At 42.3% G+C, this 23,476-nt stretch overlaps 1 protein-coding gene across 1 annotated transcript; it reads right to left on the bottom strand.

The window, feature by feature from the left end:
* Nucleotides 1–5,479: 5,479 nt before the first annotated feature.
* On the bottom strand, nt 5,480–21,760 carry LOC121536751 (serine/threonine-protein kinase 24-like). Its single transcript, XM_041844263.2, has 11 exons — nt 21,252–21,760; nt 14,134–14,364; nt 9,919–9,975; nt 9,670–9,778; nt 9,352–9,509; nt 8,507–8,692; nt 8,209–8,354; nt 7,878–8,010; nt 7,461–7,529; nt 6,495–6,634; nt 5,480–6,326 (listed from the first exon to the last, which is right to left on the bottom strand). Exons 1-11 carry the CDS (start codon nt 21,291–21,293, stop codon nt 6,293–6,295), a joined length of 1,305 nt encoding a protein of 434 aa, XP_041700197.2. The 5' UTR covers nt 21,294–21,760; the 3' UTR covers nt 5,480–6,292.
* Nucleotides 21,761–23,476: the final 1,716 nt, after the last annotated feature.

Consider the following 23,476-nt stretch of genomic DNA (forward strand, 5'->3'; position numbering starts at 1 on the left):
TCCCCTCCAAAGATTTTCTATTGGGTTCAGGTCTGGAGACTGGCTAGGCCACTCCAGGACCTTGAGATGCTTCTTATGGAGCCACTCCTTAGTTGCCCTGGCTGTGTGTTTCGGGTCGTTGTCATGCTGGAAGACCCAGCCACGACCCATCTTCAATGCTCTTACTGAGGGAAGGAGGTTGTTGGCCAAGATCTCGTGATACATGGCCCCATCCATCCTCCCCCTCAATACGGTGCAGTCGTCCTGTCCCCTTTGCAGAAAAGCATCCCCAAAGAATGATGTTTCCACCTCCATGCTTCACGGTTGGGATGGTGTTCTTGGGGTTGTACTCATCCTTCTTCTTCCTCCAAACACAGCGAGTGGAGTTTAGACCAAAAAGCTCTATTTTTGTCTCATCAGACCACATTACCTTCTCCCATTCCTCCTCTGGATCATCCAGATGGTCTTTGGCAAACTTCAGACGGGCCTGGACATGCGCTGGCTTGAGCAGGGGGACCTTGCGTGCGCTGCAGGATTGTAATCCATGACGGCGTAGAGTGTTACTAATGGTTTTCTTTGAGACTGTGGTCCCAGCTCTCCTCAGGTCATTGACCAGGTCCTGCCATGTAGTTCTGGGCTGATCCCTAACCTTCCTCATGATCATTGATGCCCCACGAGGTAAGATCTTGCATGGAGCCCCAGACCGAGGATGATTGACCGTCATCTTGAACTTCTTCCATTTTCTAATAATTGCGCCAACAGTTGTTGCCTTCTCACCAAGCTGCTTGCCTATTGTCCTGTAGCCCATCCCAGCCTTGTGCAGGTCTACAATTTTATCCCTGATGTCCTTACACAGCTCTCTGGCCTTGGCCATTGTGGAGAGTTTGGAGTCTGTTTGATTGAGTGTGTGGACAGGTGTCTTTTATACAGGCAATGAGTTCAAACAGGTGCAGTTAATATAGGTAATGAGTGGAGAACAGGAGGGCTTCTTAAAGAAAAACTAACAGGTCTGTGAGAGACGGAATTCCTACTGGTTGGTAGGTGATCAAATACTTATGTCATGCAATAAAATGCAAATTAATTACTTAAAAATCATACAATGTGATTTTCAGGATTTTTGTTTTAGATTCCGTCTCTCACAGTTGAAGTGTACCTATGATAAAAATTACAGACCTCTACATGCTTTGTAAGTAGGAAAACCTGCAAAATCGGCAGTGTATCAAATACTTGTTCTCCCCACTGTACGTCTCAATTAGTTTGCTTTATGAAGCTGCTACAGTAACTGACCCCATGTAAAATATGCAGCTTTTTTTAAAAGCACACCTACATCAATTGTTAATTTGTCCATGCTGCGATAGAATGGGATTAAAAGTTCACCACCTTGCCAAGATTCAGTTATTTGAAACATTGCTGCATACATACAGTCGTGGTCAAGTTTTGAGAATGACAAGTATTGGTCTTCAAAGTTTGCTGCTTCAGTGTTTTTAGATATTTTTGTCAGATGTTACTATGGTATACTGAAGTATAATTACAAGCATTCCATAAGTGTCAAAGGTTTTATTGACAATTACATTAAGTTTATGCAAAGAGTCAATATTTGCAGTGTTGACCCTTCTTTATCAAGACCTCTGCAATCCGCCCTGGCATGCTGTCAATTAACTTCTGGGCCACATTCTGACTGATGGCAGCCCATTCTTGCATAATCAATGCTTGGAGTTTGTCAGAATTTGTGGGGTTTTGTTTGTCCACCTGCCTCTTTGTTTGTCCACAAGTTCTCAATGAGATGAAGGTCTGGGGAGTTTCCTGGCCATGGACCCAAAATGTCGATGTTTTGTTCCCCGAGCCACTTAGTTATCACTTTTGCCTTATGGCAAGGTGCTCCATCATGCTGGAAAAGGCATAGTTCGTCACCAAACTGTTCTTGGATGGTTGGGAGAAGTTGCTCTCGGAGGATATGTTGGTACCATTATTTATTCATGGCTGTGTTCTTAGGCAAAATTGTGAGTGAGCCCACTCCCTTGGGTGAGACGCAACCCCACACATTAATGGTCTCAGGATGCTTTACTGTTGGCATGACACAGGACTGATGGTAGCGCTCACCTTGTCTTCTCCGGACAAGCTTTTTTCCAGATGCCCCAAACAATCGGAAAGGTGATTCATCAGAGAAAATGACTTTACCCCAGTCCTCAGCAGTCCAATCCCTGTACCTTTTGCAGAATATCAGTCTGTCCCTGATGTTTTTCCTTCCTGGAGAGAAGTGACTTCCTCGCTGCCCTTCTTGACACCAGGCCATCCTCCAAAAGTCTTCGCCTCACTGTGCATGCAAATGCACTCACACCTGCCTGCTGCCATTCCTGAGCAAGCTCTGCACTGGTGGTGCCCCGATCCCGCAGCTGAATAAACTTTAGGAAACGGTCCTGGCGCTTGCTGGACTTTCTTGGGCGCCCTGAAGCCTTCTTCACAACAATTGAACCTCTTGATGTTCTTGATGATTCGATAAATGGTTGATTTAGGTGCAATCTTCCTAGCAGCAATACATTTGCCTGTGAAGCCCTTTTTGTGCAAAGCAATGATGACGGCACGTGTTTCTTTGCAGGTAACCATGGTTAACAGTGGAAGAACAATGATTTCAAGCACCACCCTCCTTTTAAAGCTTCCAGTCTGTCATTCTAACTCAATCAGCATGACAGAGTGATCTCCAGCCTTGTCCTCGTCAACACTCTCACCTGTGTTAACGAGAGAATCACTGACATGAGCTGGTCCTTTTGTGGCAGGGCTGAAATGCAGTGGAAATGTTTTTTGGGGATTAAGTTAATTTTCATGGCAAAGAGGGACTTTGCAATTAATTGCAATTCATCTGATCACTCTTCATAACATTATGGAGTATATGCAAATTGCCATCATAAAAACTGAGGCAGCAGACTGTGAAAATTAATATTTGTGTCATTCTCAAAACTTTTGACCACGACTGTACACTACCGGGCAAAAGTTTTAGAACACCTACTCACTCAAGGTTTTTTCTTTATTTTTACAATTTTCTACATTGTAGAATAATAGTGAAGACATCAAAACTATGAAATAACACATCATGTAGTAACCGAAAAAGTGTTAAACAAATCAAAATATATTTTATATTTCAGATTCTTCAAATAGCCACCCTTTGCTTTGATGACAGCTTTGCACACTCTTGGCATTCTCTCAACCAGCTTCATGGGGTAGTCACCTGGAATACATTTGTATTAACAGGTGTGCCTTCTTAAAAGTTAATTTGTAGAATTTATTTCCTTCTTAATGCGTTTGAGCCAATCAGTTGTGTTGTGACAAGGTAGGGGGGGTATACAGAAGATGGTATTTTACCAAATAGGGCTAAGTCCATATTATGGCAAGAACAGCTAAAATAAGCAAATAGAAACAGTCCATCATTACTTTAAGACATGAAGGTCAGTCAATACGGAAAATGTCAAGAACTTTGAAAGTCTAAGTGCAGTCGCAAAAACCATCAAGCACTATGATGAAACTGGCTCTCATGAGGACCGCCACAGGAATGGAAGACCCAGAGTTACCTCTGCTGCAGGGGATAAGTTCATTAGAGTTACCAGCCTCAGAAATTGCAGCCCAAATAAATGCTTCACAGAGTTCCAGTAACAGACACATCTCAACATCAACTGTTCAGAGGAGACTGTGAATCAGGCCTTCATGGTCGAATTGCTGCAAAGAAACCACTACTAATGGACACAAATAATAATAAGAGAGTTGCTTGGGCCAAGAAACACGAGCAATGGACATTAGACCGGTGGAAATCTGTCCTTTGGTCTGGAGTCCAAATGTGAGATTTTTGGTTCCAACCGCCATGTCTTCGTGAGATGTGGTGTGGGTGAATGGATGATCTCTGCATGTGTATTTCCCAGCGTAAAGCATGGAGGAGGAGGTGTTATGGTGCTTTGCTGGTGACACTGTCTGTGATTTATTTAGAATTCAAGGCACACCTAACCAGCATGGCTACCACAGCATTCTGCAGTGATACGCCATCCCATCTGGCTTGGGCTTAGTGGGACTATCATTTGTTTTTCAACAGGACAATCACCCAACACACTTCCAGGCTGTGTAAGGGCTATTTGACCAAGAAGGAGAGTGATGGAGTGCTGCATCAGATGACCTGGCCTCCACAATCCCCCGACCTCAACCAAATTGAGATGGTTTGGGATGAGTCGGACCGCAGAGTGAAGGACAAGCAGCCAACAAGTGCTCAGCATATGTGGGAACTCCTTCAAAACTGTTGGAAAAGCATTCCAGGTGAAGCTGGTTGAGAGAATGCAAAGCTGTCATCAAGGCAAAGGGTGGCTATTTGAAGAATCTCAAATATAAAATATATTTTGATTTGTTTAACACTTTTTTGGTTCCTACATGATTCCATATGTGTTATTTCATAGTTTTGATGTCTTCACTATTATTGTACAATGTAGAAAATAGTAAAAAATAAAGAAAAACCCTTGAATGAGTAGGGGTTCTAAAACTTTTGACTGGTAATGTATCTTGATAGCGGCAGGATTTCTACAAATTACAAAAAGGCCAAAATCGACTTGACTAAAAAAAAGAAACCGCTTGGCTCAAATATTTTTTAAGCTGTGACTCTGCACTCCACTCTTGCCAAAGATGCTAAGGCTTTTAACACTCAAGGTCCAGGACATCATGTTCCGAGTCCTGTAGTATGCTACAACGCATACTGTGCGGGTCAATTCACAGGAGTTATTTTTCATGCACATTCATTTAAAACTAAACTGAGTCAGTAGCAGCAGGGAAGTGCGGTATGTTTCCTAATGGCTGCTGGCTTTCTGCTACTTTTTAGATCTATAAGCAGCGACGTCAACTAGTATGAATATACTAAATGCACTTCTGCAATCCGTTTCAACTAAACCTTGTGTGTAAATCCAATTTACAGGAGATAATCATATCGGTTATACTGTTCTCCAAGCTGTGCCGCTTCAGGTGGACAGTTCTTATGTAGCATGAAACATACCTATACAAGAATTATCATGCTACTGTCGTATGGCTACTTTGTTTACAATAAAAGGCATTTATTTTCTAAGTGCAATTCAAGCTGTTGGTACACTGAGCGAATAGATTGTACCACTGCAGTTCCCAGGAAGACATGTGTCTGTTGAGGATTAAGTAGTTGAAGTTACTGCTATGTTAAAAGGAGAGGGAGGGTGAACCTTCCATAGAACTAAATAAAGCACTCATCTAACACAGGTGATGGACAGAGAAACAATCCAACAACCATCTCGTCATAAAACCACGTGGGAGCTGGGAACATAGAACATAGCATCCAGTGTGTAGACTGGAGAGGATTAGATGTGGTCCAGCTGGAAAGGTTTTGTTTCTATGGTCTCCACTGCATCGCAATGACAGCCATAACATAGTATGAAATCAAAGGTCAAAGAGCATTTAAGTAACATAGGTACCCAAAGTGTCAATCAACATAAAAACAGGACAGAGGGCAGCCATTGAATGGATGAATGTCCTTGAAAAATGTATTAAAACAAGAGGGAATCCAAGATTGCAATACAAAATAACAAGTAATAAAGGCAAGGCAATCTCAGTTATGGCCATGTATGTCTCTTTAAATATTTACCTTTTCTAACAGAAGCATTTGGCCATTTGTACACAGTGATTCCTTTGCGTACACGCCATTAGTTCTCAATATCTGTAAAAATGTGCCTATTTACAAGTTTGTACAGCCACCCAACAGAGCTCTCTCCATCTCCCAGAGGACCCCATCCACTTAAAGCAGGACACCTGAGTTTTCAAACGAATGCTTCAATCTCCAAAGCATCAATCTCCACCGCACATTTCACAGGATATCAAGGGAGATGCTCACATACGCTCGCACACACTGACTCGCACACAACCACACACACTAAAGAAAGTTAGATACTCCCCCAAAGGCTGCAGATAGTAGACATTTCGGAATAAGCCACACCAACCTTTTTGAATCAATGGTTCTTTTAGAAGAATTGTGAATGAAATCCCCACCCCCCCTAAAATAAACTGCACTCATGTTGGAGGTATTGAGATTACGATGTCTTACAGCAGGTGGAAGTCAAGGTGGCAGATGACCAACTTGCCACTGACTGTCCCCAATGTGACAATATGTTGGCGTGGACAAGTAGAGAGAAAGTGGGTCGAGGTTTTGCTTTAGGTGAATGAGTGATGAGAACTTCCTGGGAGACTTCATCTTGGCTGTTGATGTCAGAGGCCATGGACTGACTGCTGCTATGGGTGGGAGGTGGAGGGTTGCTGGACACAGCAGGTCTCACTGAAAGGAGGCGGCCCTGGGTAGAGAAAACCTGCAGAAGCAAAGGAGGAATTAAAAATGTGAAGATGTAGCTTGCGATGGAGGTGTGAGAAACAACAGGTCTGCACCCTAATGTTGGAATAAAATGAAAATGTATGAGCAGAAACCTTGAAGCTATAACCTAATCAAATCATGGAGGCAATGATGGTATTGCCATTACCTCTGTAGTCTCTGCACTAGTTCAGACACCAGGGAGTCAGAGATGCCAGGATATGACTCTTCTGCCAGGAAAATGGCCTCCCTCAACTCATCTACAGCCTCTGGCTTGCCATTGGTCGCCTCAACCTGCTTCTCTTTTAACTGCAAGGGAAGGAGAGACCGTTTACTGCAGGGATGTCAAACTCATTCCATGGAGGGCCTAGTGTCTGCTGGTTTTTGTTTTTTCAATTAAGACCTAGACAAGCAGGTGTGGGGAGTTCTTTACTAATTATAATAATAATATAATAATATATGCCATTTAGCAGACGCTTTTATCCAAAGCGACTTACAGTCATGTGTGCATACATTTTTTTTTACGTATGGGTGGTCCCGGGGATCGAACCCACTACCCTGGCGTTACAAGCGCCATGCTCTACCAATTGAGCTACAGAGGACCACCCTTACTTCATCAATCAAGTACAAGGGAGGAGTGAAAACCCTAAGACACTTGGGTTTGACACATGGTTTACTGGATAATCCTAATAGAGTACCACAGTATGAGTCATAATACCCATAAGACCTAGCGGTCAAACAGGGAAATGGTTCAGTCAGCTTGTCCTAGAGAGATTTACATGGTTATCAAAACGTCACGCCAGGGTAAGCCTACATGAAACACAGCCCTTATTTTAAGTGTTTCTAAAATCCCCTATGGGAAAAATGAATGGTGGAAAAACGATTGGAACCATGTCCTCGTTTGACTGCTAGGTTTTATGGATATTATGACGCCTCCACGGTGGGGCTCTATGCATGTGCGCAGCTGTAGCCTCAATAGCTTCAACACCCAGATCTTAGAACAGTATGACACTGAATAATTTAACTTGATTGAGATTCTCGGTTATACCTTTCAGTGAAAATATAAAAATAGAAATAGGAACATCATAAGAGGTCCGAAGATAAAAAGCTAACATTTGCATAAATACATTCTTACCTCAGAAAACAAAGGGGAAATTATAGTGGACAAGCTCTGTGACAAAGGCCTCTTTGGACTTTCTCGCACCTGAAAAAGGAAGTATAATCACTCATTCTACAACGATGGCTCAGAGAAAGAGCTAAAAAAAAAACAGAAGAGTAAAAGGTCAGCATTCTAAACAGAGACACCACATGAGATTGAAAACGCCCAGAAACCACTTCCTGAACTCCTCTGTTTGGTTAAATTATGATCTATATAAAAAACTGAAACGAGAAAGCTTGAGGTATGAATATACACTATGCTTAAATCAGCATTTGGCGTGAGAATAACCATGAGAAACAAACTCCCAAACTAAGTTGCATTTCTCTCTTGAATCCCCTTTCATGTGACTGATGACTGCTGTTATATTGCCATTTCAACCAGGTGCCATCTTACCTTGTTCCTCTCCAGCTCATCAGGCTGGGCGGCTCCATTCAGGAACTTCTTGGGGTCCTTCTCCCTGATGGTGTTGAAGATCCAGTCATCGTTCCCAGAGTCGTTCCCTCCAGACGCCTGACCATCCTGCTCCCTGAGAAGACATTGAGACAACCTTTAGACATGGAGACACAGTCTGAAGCATGCACCTTTAAAAGAGCATTACAGTGAACTGTTCCAAAACACAATCTGGTAAACCACCCCTTCTGTGTGAATTGCAGCGAAAAGAGTGGCCACGATCTGCTGAATAACACTAGAGGACAGACGAAGGGACCAAATGAGAATGACTTACGAGTCCGACTCATCTTCGCTGGATTCCTCCCGAGACTGCTCTGCTTTCCACCTCTTGTACTTGTCCACCAGCTCTGAAAGGTAGGATGTCTTCTTGGCATGCCGGATGATCAGCTTGTGTTTCAGCAGCTCTTTGGCAGTTGGCCTCTGAGGAGGCGCAGAGCGTCAAGCAAGTGTAAATATTGGATGTGCTCAACATTAGCATCTTTGTATAATGTACAGAGAGGGTTGACTTTCTAGAAAGAAGACAATTATCAGAATGGCAATTTGAGCTCGATTTCTCCCCAAACACCACTTACAAAGCTGGGCTCTTTGTTCAAACAGGCTTCTATGAATTCTTTGAGGGGTTTGCAGTAGTTTCCTTCCAGGGTGGGCGGGTTGTTCTTTGGGATGAGGAATAAGACCTTCATAGGGTGGAGCTCTGAGTGGGGCGGCTCTCCTTTGGCTAGCTCTATGGCCGTTATGCCTAGCGACCAGATATCCGCCTGAGACACAACAATAAAATTTGTGAACAAATTCGTCACACTCCCACTACTCACTTCAAACATCATAGGAAATACCAACAGGGCCGGTTTGGTGATGCAACTGATATACAGATGGCATGATTCACAGGATGAAAGTGATAAATAACATTTCTTGAAACTTGACTAGAGGGTTCCATTTTATATTCACACATTAGCGCACCAGCTAGTAACAACATTCACACCCACTAGGAAGGCCCGATTTAGTAGGCCTATATCAACTGAGGCTGTAATAGTCCATTTAAGGAACCCAGGACGAGACAATGTTTCTGGTTTGCCGCATGTTGTGGCCGTTCCTAATGTGTCTGGTGATATTTCCATCTGTGTGCAGTGCTGTGCACTGGCTTCTAGTGTGATCAAAGCAGGTCACAGAGCTGAAGCTACTTCTGCAAAGCCTCTACTTTACACAGCACAACGGTGCAATTCAGTGGCAGGAAAAATAATCTTCATTGGACAACTATGGAAAACACAGTTAGCGTTCAACATTTTGTTGACATTTCCATAACGTTTCCCATGACCCATTGTAACACGTGGATGAACCTATGAACTGACGTGTCATCTTAACCTGGAACCTGAAAGAGACTTAACCTTGAACCTGAGAGAGAGCTTGTGGCATTTCAGACCTTTGAGTCGTACGCAGACTGTTTTATGACTTCAGGTGCCATCCAGAACGGAGTGCCCACGAACGTGTTCCTCTTTATCTGAGTGTCCGTTAACTGCCCCGCCACTCCAAAGTCTGCCAGCTTCACGTCTCCTTGCTCCGACAGCAACACATTGGCGGCTGGGGGAAACAACACAAACAGTACAGGCTAGGAGATTTACCATGTTGGCCAGTTAAATAAGACAGTTGGCTATTCATGTTGCAAGAGTTGGCCATACATCTAAACATAGACAATAATATGTTGCTAAAGGGATGAAACAAACAGTGCTCTGAACAGTACCTTTAATATCTCTGTGGATTTTCTTTTCAGAGTGCAGGTACTCAAGCCCCTTCAGGATCTCTCTGAGAATTGTGGCTATCTGGGTTTCGTCCAAGGCACCCGGCTCCAACTGAAACAACAAGAAGGCTTGTGTCGAGGGTCTTACTGAACCAATATTTGGTTAGGCTACTTGCATGCACCGTGACTGAAATGTGATTATAGCCTTTGGATTGTGTAGGCCTACATCACCTCAATCTTAGGGAAACTTACCAAATCCAGAGCTGATCCTCCTCCTAAATATTCCATAATAATCCATAATTTTGCATCCTGAAATGAGAGAATGCTTTTATAATCATGCGGAGTCTCCATTAAAACAGATCAACCTGTACAGTTATAATTTAGCATCATACTGGAATACAGTGGAAGGGGAAATTAAATCTCAAAGTCAAGACAGCGCTAACCTCTCATTTAATGCTAATAATCTCCTCCCTTCGCTTTCATAAAAGTTAAACCATTTTCATACATATTAAAAGGCAGCTTAAACTAAGCACTTCAGCAATCCCTTCCCCCAGTGAGCCTAGGGGAGCCAATCACAGCACATCTGGCTGCATCAGGGATCATATTAGATAATGGACAATTAGGTCATTTAAGGTATGAAGCCATAACAGCCTAGTGATGCCTGGACCAAGTGCAGTTCAATAATGCAGCACATTAACAATGTGCTTTGGAGGAGGAAATTAAGTACTGCTGAAGCCCCTTTGCTTTCATTAGGTGTAGTGGCCTGAGGCCTGGTCCTATAGGACAGTTTAGGTCTACACATTATTATAGCAGACTTGATAACCTTGAGATAGAGAGAGCATAATACAACATTTCTATAGGAGGCTAGCCTTAGGTCAAATAAATACTAACTGGGAGTTTCTAGGTATACCAATCCAGTGTGTCGGCCTATACGTCGGAACACATAAGACCATTCAGACTCTTTATGACCCATAAATCAGTCAGTCTCACTGGCTTGAACCTCTTCAGTCTGAGATGCAGCCTGTGTTGAGAGTGCATCAGCTTGACATACTAACTAACCAGCATGCATCCTCAGTATGGGAGCAGACAGAGCATTTCATTTGTAAACCATAACACAACAGTATGTGAAGTAATGGGCCCTGCACTGAGCCAATCACATGGGAGAAGAACCGTAGTCCCACCGCCCCCCCAACTTCGTCTTAGGGAGGGAGCAAGCCTATGGTGAGAGCAGACATAAGCCTCCATCAGAGCATATCGCCTTGAGAATTGTCTTCTCACTAGTAGCAACGTGGAAGAGTGCATGCTTCAGATGCTGGTGGCTGATCCTTACACAATACTAGACCCACACAGCCATGCACTGGCCCAAGATGAGGCCCTCACAGCTAACAATACCCAAGAGATTAGGAAGTAGCCTATGCACTCATATAAGGGTCATGAGGAAGAGCCATGATCTGGCACAAACATAAATACTACAGTGAAAGAAAAAAGTATTTGATCCCCTGCTGATTTTGTACGTTTGCCCACTGACAAAGACATGATCAGTCTATAATTTTAATGGTACGTTTATTTGAACAGTGAGAGACAGAATAACAACAAAAAAATCCAGAAAAACGCATGTCAAAAATGTTATAAATTGATTTGCATTTTAATGAGGGAAATAAGTATTTGACCCCTCTGCAAAACATTACTTAGTACTTGGTGGCAAAACCCTTGCTGGCAATCACAGAGGTCAGACGTTTCTTGTAGTTGGCCACCAGGTTTGCACACATCTCAGGAGGGATTTTGTTCCACTCCTCTTTGCAGATCTTCTCCAAGTCATTAAGGTTGAGGCTGATGTTTGGCAACTCGAACCTTCAGCTCCCTCCACAGATTTTCTATGGGATTAAGGTCTGGAGACTGGCTAGGCCACTCAAGGACCTTAATGTGCTTCTTCTTGAGCCACTCCTTTGTTGCCTTGGCAGTGTGTTTTGGGTCATTGTCATGCTGGAATACCCATCCACGACCCATTTTCAATGCCCTGGCTGAGGGAAGGAGGTTCTCACCCAAGATTTGACGGTACATGGCCCCGTCCATCGTCCCTTTGATGCGGTGAAGTTGTCCTGTCCCCTTTGCAGAAAAACACCCCCAAAGCATAATGTTTCCACCTCCATGTTTGACGGCGGGGATGGTGTTCTTGGGGTCATAGGCAGCATTCCTCCTCCTCCAAACACGGCGAGTTGAGTTGATACCAAAGAGCTCGATTTTGGTCTCATCTGACCACAACACTTTCACCCAGTTCTCCTCTGAATCATTCAGATGTTCATTGGCAAACTTCAGACGGCCCTGTATATGTGCTTTCTTGAGCAGGGGGACCTTGCGGGCGCTGCAGGATTTCAGTCCTTCACGGCGTAGTGTGTTACCAATTGTTTTCTTGGTGACTATGGTCCCAGCTGCCTTGAGATCATTGACAAGATCCTCCCGTGTAGTTCTGGGCTGATTCCTCACCGTTCTCATGATCATTGCAATTCCACGAGGTGAGATCTTGCATGGAGCCCCAGACCGAGGGAGATTGACAGTTATTTTGTGTTTCTTCCATTTGCGAATAATCGCACCAACTGTTGTCACCTTCTCACCAAGCTACTTGGCGATGGTCTTGTAGCCCATTCCAGCCTTGTGTAGGTCTACAATCTTGTCCCTGACATCCTTGGAGAGCTCTTTGGTCTTGGCCATGGTGGAGAGTTTGGAATCTGATTGATTGCATCTGTGGACAGGTGTCTTTTATACAGGTAACAAACTGAGATTAGGAGCACTCCCTTTAAGAGTGTGCTCCTAATCTCAGCTCGTTACCTGTATAAAAGACACCTGGGAGCCAGAAATCTTTCTGATTGAGAGGGGGTTAAAAACGTATTTCCCTCATTAAAATGCAAATCAATTTATAACATTTTTTACATGCGTTTTTCTGGATTTTTGTTGTTGTTATTCTGTCTCTCACTGTTCAAATAAACCTACCATTAAAATTATAGACTGATCATTTTTGTCAGTGGGCAAACGTACAAAATCAGCAGGGGATCAAATACTTTTCCCTCACTGTACATGACCGACTCTGCAGAAGAAAGCTTCTATACCAAAGGTTGGAAGTCAGGGGGAAAATATCTGAATAATATATAAATGAACCAAATTGAAACCTCTGTTGACAGGTTGCAATATGGTTTATTTATAATATAAGTTCTATGTCATTAAGGCCATTCTGCCCGAGTGGCCATTTTTGTTTCTAAATGGCTGTGAATGCTGCGGAAGTGATTTCCCCCTTGTAGACGCGTAATGATGTACGCCGTGTGGTTATACTTCCTAGCCGTCAAAATGTGGTGATTATTAGCGAGCTGGACACGTAGGTCCATTATCATTTCCACACAGTTTCGATTTGGTTTTAGTCATTTTAAAGTAACAACTCAAACCACCCGCGGGCCGGATTGGATCCCCTCGCGGGCCGGGCCGTATGTTTGACACCCTTGTTCTATATGATTTGCCTACCTTTTCAGAGACTGCATAACATCAGTATGTGCATGCATTTATCTAGACTTGGCCTTGGAAGGCCTGATAGTGCTATAGGCTACAGGCTAATTGTCTGTCTGAACAGGGGGCAGAATGAGCCCGGCTGTTGCTAGCTGGCTGGCTTCTCCAGTGCAGAGCTGGAAGACTGTCAGGCTGCTCTCTCTCCGAGCAGATGTTGGGGTCTGAGACATATGATCCAGCGCTCCGAGGGCTGGAGTAGCACCTGCTGCCTGCCCCACTGTTAGTCACGCACGCATCGCTAACCTCCCTCCCTCCTCATCCATCCATCCATCAGCCCAACTGGAGCAGACAGCCCACTGGCACTCTCCCCACTGGCCTTAAGTAAACCACTAACACACTACATGCTCTGTGAGAGCCACTTAAGCCCCATCACATGTAGGTCTACTAGCACTCTGTCTACTCCACATTCATTTCAAACTTATGGTTGACAGCAACCAAGGCCGGGAAATGATGCAATCTCTCACGATCAAGTCAACACAGGATACTCAATGTCTCTTGGTTTTTCAGTGTTCCTGTCCTTGCATGACATACATTGTAGGTAATATAGGCCAATGTGAAGTGAAGTGCGATGTATGCCTGTGTGTTCTGTTCGCCAGCACTAGTGCCAACCCATGCCATAGGCCTAACGCTCAGGCACAATTCATGGGAGCCTTGTCCCATTGCCCGTATGAATGATTTATTGACCCACATACAGTTGTCTGCAATTGTTAAACATACCACCACTGACACAACTATACCTAAAACAACTACACCAAATCTGCAACACAAATAGAGCACAGCACCTTAAATGTGTGTAGAAAAAGAACATCACTTTGAGTAAAAAAATAATACAAAAAATAAGGACAATATGTGGATTGACTAGCCAAAATCCTTTCTCACAGCATTCTGAGATAACATTTGGTTTAGTCAACTTACCTTCAGATATGATCCATAATACTTGGTAACAAAGGGACTGTCACACTGGCTAAGGACTGTTATTTCCTGTTGGATGTCTTCGATTTCATCCTCTGCCTCCTCAAGGTCAATTATCTTAATGGCCACTACTTTCTGAGTCCGATTGTCAATGCCTTTGAACACCTCTCCAAAAGAGCCTTTCCCTATCCTCTCCAGCTTGGTGAACAGCTCCTCTGGATCAGCTTTAAAGTTCTGAGGGAAGGAGAGAAACAAAGTGGGTTGGAGTAAAAACAGCAGAGCAGGCATGATTCAACTACAGGTAAATAAGGACCATGCAATCAAGATATTTAGCATAGGTTGTAGCCTGTTTGGGTTTAAATAATAGGCCTAAAAGTGGTGTTGTGGAAAAACAATAGTTACATATTGGGATATTACTTTTGCCAATATATCGTATAGTTTTGACAATATTGCAATATTATTTTTGCGCTAGTTGGCTGTACCAGCACCTAAATGTATTTTTAAATATGGAGCCAATTTGTTTTCAGCATTTATTTCCATGACTGATCAAAACGTGTTTTCTCATGGCTCCCTCTTGTCCCGCTGCAGACATTTGGTGAGCAATATATTTGGAACGTCGAATCGCAATTAAAATCACAGTATCGAATCGCAATGCATATAGAATAGTGAGAATCGCATCGGCACTGAAGTATCATGATAAGTATCATGATAATATCATATCGTGAGGTCCCTACCTAAAAGGTTTCATATCTGGGTTAAAACGGTCAACAAAATGTGTATGGTGCATTTCAAACAAGCTAGGCCTTTTAGAGCAAATGGCAAGATGCAGAATGTAGATGTGAAACAACATTTTGCATAAACATTGACACTGCAGAGGAGCACGCCGTGGTACGTTTCAATTAGCCTAGTGTGTTCATGTCTATTTATTCTATGACATTTGGCTTTATGACAGAGGGGGCTAAAGTAAAGTGTTACTAAATATTACCTAGGCTGACTATTCAATGCAAAGTATGCCTGTCTGGCACTAGTGGGTTGCAAAGGTGCCTCGCTCTTCAAGATAATGATTTTATACAAGGTTCTAAAGCTATGCATTGCATTTATGAACCTGTAGCGTGTGAACGAAGGCTACATAATAGCTCTATAGGCTTTGCACAACATACTCTGCTACTAAATGAATAGAAAGTAAATGTATTAGGCCTGCGTTTAGTTCTTCATGCTTCATTAGGCAGATCATGAAATACTATAATAATACAAATTAATCTGGTGCGGGGGGGGGGGGTCACAGCTTTGTAGTCCCAAAGCAGGAACCAATAACATCTTTATACTTCCTGCAGTGCAACGATTAACTGTCTGAAGCATAAGCACTTTTGTTGCAGCATAACATAACATGCATGACAAAAATAGTGTGAAGGAACATTTTCCAGTCACAATACATTCCGCTTTAAATCGGCGAACGATGTCCAATTAATTTCAATAGAGGCATAAAGATTTCATATCCTACACAGTAATCGCATTTTGATACCCATTAAGGGACATTCTGGAGAGAGAGAGAGTGACTTGATTTGCTTGCACCAGAATGATAGTTTAATTTACCAGATAAACAATGCCTGTGCAGCCATTGCTCTCAAGACATCCCCTAGAGAATGTTGTAAATCTGCTCCACAAAAAAAGGGAGAGAGAGGACTCATTAATTTAAGTTTCCAAGAGAGCCTTATGTCAAGAGACTGTGAAAGGGGGGTGAAGAACAATAAAGTGAGGCAAACAAAAGCCTGTCACAACAGCAGAGTGGTCATCCAGGTGAAATCATCCTGTTGAGTCTGACTTTGGTGGTCACAATGGGAAAAACAACACTGGGCACTGTGACTACAGATTCCACATGCTGGGAAAACACTTGCTGTTCCCACAGTCAGCAGATTTATCACAACTGCTAAAGCTGCCTGAAACCTCCCTCTAAAAGCATGCGTTTGATCCTCTACCAGCTGCACCGATTGTGTGGTCCACTGCAGTCAGTCCGCACCCTGAGGCTCATCGGCTCCCACCGCCCCATATTCACATTCCATATCGCCCTCTGGGCCTGCTCTCCCCTGTCCAAGCCCATGTTGGACACAGCATGAACCAGGTTGCCACTATTAAGGCGAGGACAGTATGGAGGTGAAACATGGCTCTATTCATGCAGCTAAAGGCTAGGGCTAGCACAATTACTGTATAATCATGTAATCGACGATTATGGACGAAGACCGTCATGAAAATTAAATAACTGTCAACCAATTTTATTTTTTTTGTGGGTGGAACAAACTGGTGACTGAAGACTGGACAGCCGGGCATTTCTGCAATTGAGTTTGTTTCCGCGGTTACATGGACTCTTTATATGATTAAACATTCGGTCCTTGCTTAAACAAGCAAACAAGTCTTCGGTTTACCAGACAACGCCCTCCTGCCTGCAGCAGCAGCACATGCAGTCAGGAGCGGAGGAGAAGAGAAAATGTGCCTCTTTTAAAAATGTAAAATTAAATAAAAACTTGTAACAGTGACAACGGTCATTTGGCTGACCAATAACAGTCATCCAAATTTCCATGACTGTCACAGCCCTACTCAAGGATATGCCACAGCGCCTCATGAGAATGTCAGTCATATTCCCATTGTCTGAATGGGGAAAGACCAAGTGACCTCATTTTTACGAGATAAGTAATGTGCTGGCAGCTTTCTTGTTAAAGAGTAAAGATTTACTTTCCACTGCCTAAAAAATAGCAGACACCTCAATAACATGTGGGTGAGTCCTCACGAAACTAGAACATAACCATGATATTGGGGACTTTCAAAAATGTAATCAATAGAAGGATCCTTTGGAGGATTGTTGACATATTTGACATTTGTATATATGACATTAAAGCGTAATTGAGAAATAATTCATTGAAGTTGGAGCATTTGTGACCTTTTGGCCTTACCCAGGCCTACTTTAAGACACCATAATGTTTAATCTGTAAGCGCTACGAAGCAAAAACTGGTGTCATATGAAGCTTTACCACTTGCTCTGTAATATGAGTAGTACTTACATTTGAATAATTTGCTTACATTAATTTATGAAGATTGAAAAATATAAACATGAATATAGAAAATACCATTTTTGATTTGGCAAATTTGTCAATATGTTGTTGAACATAATATACTCTAGGGGCTATCAAAGTTCCAGAGTGGGATTTCTGCTAGTTTGGAAGTTAAGATACAAATGTCAAATATATGTCAACAATCCTTCCTCTAAAGGACCCTTCTATGGATAACATTTAGTGAAAATCCCCAAAATAATGGTCTCTTTTTGTTCTAATTTTCATGAGGAATCGGCCATGTTGGGGTTTTGTCTATTATGTTTACTTATTGATTAAAAGGTGTTTATTCATTTATCCTTTGAGTCCTCCTTAGAATGCATGGCCTCTGAGAAAAACGCAAAAACGTAATGTGCATTAGTGTAATACTAAAGGAAAGTTTTGCATCCAACTTATGGCTGAGGATTTGGCTAAAATGGCAAGCATACTCTTAATTAGCCCGTAACTTCTTATTCTAGCAACATACTAAATAGCTGATACAGTGCATTCGGAAAGTATTCAGACCCCTTGACTTTTTCCACTTGTTGTAATGTTACAGCCTTATTCTAAAATGGATTACATTTTACACACAATACCCCATAATGACAAAGCGAAAACAGGTTTAGACATTTTGGCAAATGTATTAAAAATAACAGAAATACCTGATTTACATAAGTATTCAGACCCTTTGCTATGAGACTCGAAATTGAGCTCAAGTGCATCCTGTTTCCATTGATCATCCTTGATATGTTTCTACAACTTGATTGTGGTCAATTCAATTGATTGGACATGATTTGGAAAGGCACACACCTGTCTATATATGGTCCCACAGTTGACAGTGGATGTCAGAGCAAAAACCATGCCATGAGGTCGAAGGAATTGTCCGTAGAGCTCCGAGACAGGATATTGTTGAGGCACAGATCTGGGGAAAGGTACCAAAACATTTCTGCAGCATTGCAGAACACAGTGGGCTCCATCATTCTTAAATGGAAGATGTTTGGAACCACCAAGACTCTTCCTAGAGCTGGTCGCCTGGCCAAACTGAGCAATCAGGGGCGAAGGGCCTTGGTCAGGGAGGTGACCAAGAACCCAATGCTCACTCTGACAGAGCTCCAGAGTTCCTCTGTGGAGTTGGGAGAACCTTCCAGAAGGACAACCATCTCTGCAGCACTCCACCAATCAGGCCTTTATGGTAGAGTGGCCAGACGGAAGCCTCTTCTCAGTAAAAGGCACATGACAGCCTGCTTGGAGTTTGCCAAAAGGCACCTAAAGGACTCTCAGACCATGAGAAACAAGATTCTCTGGTCTGATGAAACCAAGATTGAACTCTTTAGCCTGAATGCCAAGCATCACGTCTGAAGGAAACCTGGCACCATCCCTACGGTGAAGCATGGTGGTGGCAGCATCATGCTGTGGGGATGTTTTTCAGCGGCAGGGACTGGGAGACTAGTCAGGATCGAGGCAAAGATGAACGGAGAAAAGTACAGAGAGATCCTTGATGAAAACCTGCTCCAGAGCACTCAGGACCTCAGACTGGGACGAAGGTTCACCTTAAAACAGCACAACGACCCTAAGCACACATTCAAGACAACGCAGGAGTAGCTTCAGGACAAGTCTCTGAATGTCCTTGAGTGGCCAGAGCCCGGAATTGAACTTGATCGAACATCTCTGGAGAGACCTGAAAATAGCTGTGCAGCGACACTTCCCATCCAACCTTACCTGAGCTTGAGAGGATCTGCAATGAAGAATGGGAGAAACTCCCCAAATACAGGTGTGCCAAGCTTGTAGTGTCATACCCAAGTAGACTCGAGGCTGTAATCGCTTTTTTTTGTTTTTATACATTTGCAAAAAAAAACAATGTATTTAATTTTAGAATAAGGCTGTAACGTAACAAAATGAGGCGGCGCACAATTGGCCCAGTGTCGTCCGGGTTACCGGAGGGTTTGGCCAGCCGGGATGTCCTTGTCCCATCGCACTCTAGCGACTCCTGCGGCAGGCCTGGAGTCCGTACGGGAGTTGCAGCGATGGGACAAGACTGTAACTACCAATTGGGTAGAAAAAGGGGTAAAAATAAAAAAGTTAAAAAAATTATTATAAAAAATAAACGGAATGGTTGCCTAATACAGTGGTTCCCAAACTGTGGGGCGCACCCTAGGTTTTTTTTTTTAAGGAACTCAGTCCAGCTTTAAACTTACTCTTGAAAGTTGTAATAGTAGAATGCACAAGGTGCAATTTCGAAATTGGGTAGTGCATCATCAGTTCCTCTTGTCGTGTTAGTCATTGCATACCTTAGAGAGTTATTTATAACTTGTCAGAAATGTCCAGATCAACTAGCCCATGTCAGCTAACATTTTTTTATTTAGGTTTTGTAGCCCATAGAGATTGTTGTAATTTTGTTGTCACTAATATCACATGAATACACATTAGACATGGCAAAATGTACAGAATTGCAAGGAAATGTTCTTTAAAACTGCAACATTTTCTTTGCATCCTATGACAAAATGTGCCCATAGAAATAGACGTGTGCGTGCACGGGGGGGCGCGGGATGTTCCCCAATGCTGGAAGTGGGGCCAGAGTGAAAAAGGTTGGGAACCCCTGGCCTAATACATCAGACTGTTACCATGGTTACCCCATGGATATTCAATCTGAAAGAAGTTGGCCTAAAAAAATAGAGCCCGACCAATTTATCAGTAGAACGACATAAAAAAATTAAATTGGCCGATATTTGAACTTTTACCAATGTTTTTGTATCTGTGTTTAATCCACCGAAAAGGACCGATATAAGATGAGGAGAAAATGCAAAAAAAAAAGCTGATCTTCATAGAATTACTTTTTGTTTTGAATTTCATTATTTGTCCTGAAGAGGGCGCTCTTTACATGGCTATAAGCCTATCTTGTCTTGGCGCGCTACAGCAAGACTGGACACTATCACCCAGCATCAAATACCATTCGGAGAGGAAAGTGAACTAACTGTTACTGCTTCTACGGTGAGTGCTGAGTAGATAGAAGCTTGCCAGCTCAATGAAGTGCAAAAGTGCACACTGGCCATATACTGTTACATGAAGTGTCATGGTAGGGTGTTGGGTGACGTGACACAATGGATAATATGCCCAAATGTAACGCAAATGCCATGTTAAGAACGTTCAACTCTAACGTTAACGCCCTTTAGTGAAGTCCGCGAAATCTGGTGTGTTATTTGCTCTTTGCAAAGGGTAAACAAGTACTTTTGGGTGTCAGGGAAAATGTATGGCGTAAAAAGTACATTATTTTCTTTAGGAATTAAGTAAAAGTAGTCAAAAATATCAATAGTAAAGTACAGATACCCCAAAAAACGACTTAAGTAGTACTTTAAAGTATTTTTACACCACTGCTTAGTTATGGGCTATGCAAAGTTTAGAACTGCCAGGAGGATGGTAACAGGGCGCTGCCTAGCAACCATCAAGAGTTTAAGAGCTTAGTGTAAGTGAAATGCCGCCTCAGCATTGCTGCTACGTTTCTTACTTAAGCCTGTAGGTTGAACTTCACTGAAATGATTACTAGGTGGTTTGGCGGAAATAAAATATTCGAATTTGATACCGGCAATACCTATCAGATACAAAGAAAAGGCGGAAAAACGTTGGCGGTATGGTAAATTTTTCCGGAAAAACGTCTTAGTATTCAACGGATATTTAAGTATTCCACTCTGGATTCTAAAAGGGACTACAGCAGCACTGGCAGAGACATGCTGCAACACATGGGGCCAATATGGCCACATCTCTGCTCAACATACATATGACAAAATAGATTGGCCTCATCAGTGGGCCTCTTTCAGGTGCAAATTATCCAATACCTTATGTCTTCCCATAGTTGACTAGCTAGTAAAAAAACGAGTTAACACAACTAGCTAGTGTGGGTGTGACAATATCAATAATAAAGTCGACTTCCTTGAGTCAGTAACGACGTTACAGCAGCTAGGGTGTTTGCTAAACTTTAAAAGTACTGCAAATAAATTGAAGGAGACCGACCACTTGATAAGCTGACAGGACGGTGAAATAACTTACCTGCATCCCTGGAATGCCACTCTGAACCGGGGAGTGAGCCATGTCGTCAGTGAAAAAAAAAAAACCTCACTCAGTTGACGCTAGCTAGCTAAATAAGCTAGCTAATCGAGTTCACTATCTAGTAAGCCCAAATCGGAGAACGCAACGCTGTTTATGCCCAGCTAACGTTACCTTGGTTATAGGAATTATAATCGGTGACCGAATTTACAAAAAGTCTACCACGTAATCAGCTCAAAAACAATGCTTGTTTTTTTAGCTGCAACGTGCCTCTTCTTCCGCAGATAGCAGCTAGCTAACTAAATATTTAACAGAAGCGCAAACTAGGCTCTGCGCTCCTTCCGCACACGTCTGATTAATTCTCAACGTTTTCGCAAATATCCGGTAAACATTGAGGACAATAATAAGATATTAAATGTCTAAATTGAGGCTAGTTGTATCATTTGTTGTCCTGTCCTCATCACTTTTCTCTATTGCCGTCCGCCATCTTGATTGCTGTCATTCTCACATAAGGGGAACCAATCACACTCTAGAATAACTACAGCTGTGCTAGAACGTCATAGAACGAAGGGATGACGGTCGTCACTAGTTACCACATCCACAAAGTCATAATTATGGCTAAACCACTCTTATTTTTTTTTAAATCTTAAAATCTGATTTTAAACATAACCATAACTTTAACCACACTGCTAACCTTATGCCTAACTGCTAACCTTAAGCCTAACCTTAAATTAAGACGAAAAAGCAAATTTGTGTTTGAATGAATTTGGACTTTGTGGCTGTGGTAAATAGTGACAACCATGTAAGCCTTGTATCCATTCAGTAAAACGTATACACTGTATCTAGCTATAAATCTAGTTTTCAAGTGTGTCGGGTGTATATTTTTCTTCAAATATCAGAAGCCAGTAGCCCTATTTAGGAAGTAGTCCCATTGGAGCCTTCTGGGAGCAAGCACACTGTCCAACACATGGGACAAATGGAAATGTACCAACTTGAACAGGTGGGGAGCTGTACATTTGATGTTCAAAATGTCAATATTATCTAATTATGTCCCTAAATATCACTGTTATAATTTATTGGCCTATGCAAACCCAGTCCTCCTTTCAACATTTATGTTATAGTCTAAGGCCAATCACACGGACAGGATGTTATTATGCCCAATAAACCACAGACAGATTCGATTAATGTAAGTGAGCCTAAATAACAGCCATGACAAAAATTGTGTCTACTTCAAGTTAAAATAAGCAATTACAAGCAAAAATGTGTGTTTTTTAATACACACTAACTTCGATATAAAAAGAATGCAACATATACAAGCATAAAAAATGTATCCTGATCTAGGGACATTGGGATGTTTTACAGTCGATCTAAGTAACATAATAAGAACATCTCCATCAAAATCCATCAGGTTAAGCTAGAGATATGTTTTATTTGCATTGGATGCATCTCAATCCACCACATCCGCAGATGTAACACTTCTACATCTGCGATGAAAGGTGGCAAAGAAAGAGTGGTGTTTGTCAGACCATGAGACATCCTGAAAATCAGTCTTCTCACGAAAACGTCTGTAGCGTCCGAAAGGGGAGCCTATCAAAATGGAGACTTTTCTCCATTTTGCTCTACGACCCCCACAAGTGTCACGGGACTCGTCTGAAGGTAACCGGTACCGGTTTTAAAAAATGAATGGAAGTATGAAGGTAGTTTTGTGCCTACCCCAAAAACGGGTTGAATGTGTAAAAAAGTTAAAGTTAAAATTATTATAATAATTTTTTATTAAGTATATATTTATGTTATACCTAAAGGGGTTCCCCCCACCCCCAAATGGTTCCATTTGTAATGTTTTGTTGTTTTCTTTCACAGCTGAAAGCTTAAAACAAGTCTGGACTTGTCTGTATCTTAAATGTATCTTATCTTCACAAGCATTTCGCTACACCCCTAATAACATCTGCTAAACATGTGTATGTGACCAATAAAATTGTATTTAAAATGTAGTACCAATGTCCTTTCCCCTCTCTGCACCATACTTGGAGCAGTTATTCTGCACATATCAAAACTATAATATAATACAATTGGTATTCAACAATTTACTATCTGTGATGTACTAGATGCCTTGTTTAAGATTGACGTTAAAAAAATATATAAAAAATCCATTGGGGCTGATATGCTTGATCAATTTTTGCTGCAGCTCTCTGCCCCCCTGATAGCTCAATCATGAACCCATATTTTTA

The sequence above is a fragment of the Coregonus clupeaformis genome, chromosome 23 (genome assembly GCF_020615455.1).
Source record: "Coregonus clupeaformis isolate EN_2021a chromosome 23, ASM2061545v1, whole genome shotgun sequence".
In the NCBI taxonomy this organism is placed as follows: Eukaryota; Metazoa; Chordata; class Actinopteri; order Salmoniformes; family Salmonidae; genus Coregonus; species Coregonus clupeaformis.

What these genes read in the sequence shown, in the direction of transcription:
- LOC121536751 (XM_041844263.2), bottom strand. Translation starts at nt 21,293, where the DNA reads ATGGCTCACTCCCCGGTTCAGAGTGGCATTCCAGGGATGCAG. An exon ending in ATGAGCTGGAGAGGAACAAG is followed by an intron (nt 7,530 to 7,877) that starts GTAAGATGGCAC and finishes TTCCTTTTTCAG; the next exon opens with GTGCGAGAAAGTCCAAAGAG. An exon ending in CTAGTGCAGAGACTACAGAG is followed by an intron (nt 6,327 to 6,494) that starts GTAATGGCAATA and finishes TTGCTTCTGCAG; the next exon opens with GTTTTCTCTACCCAGGGCCG.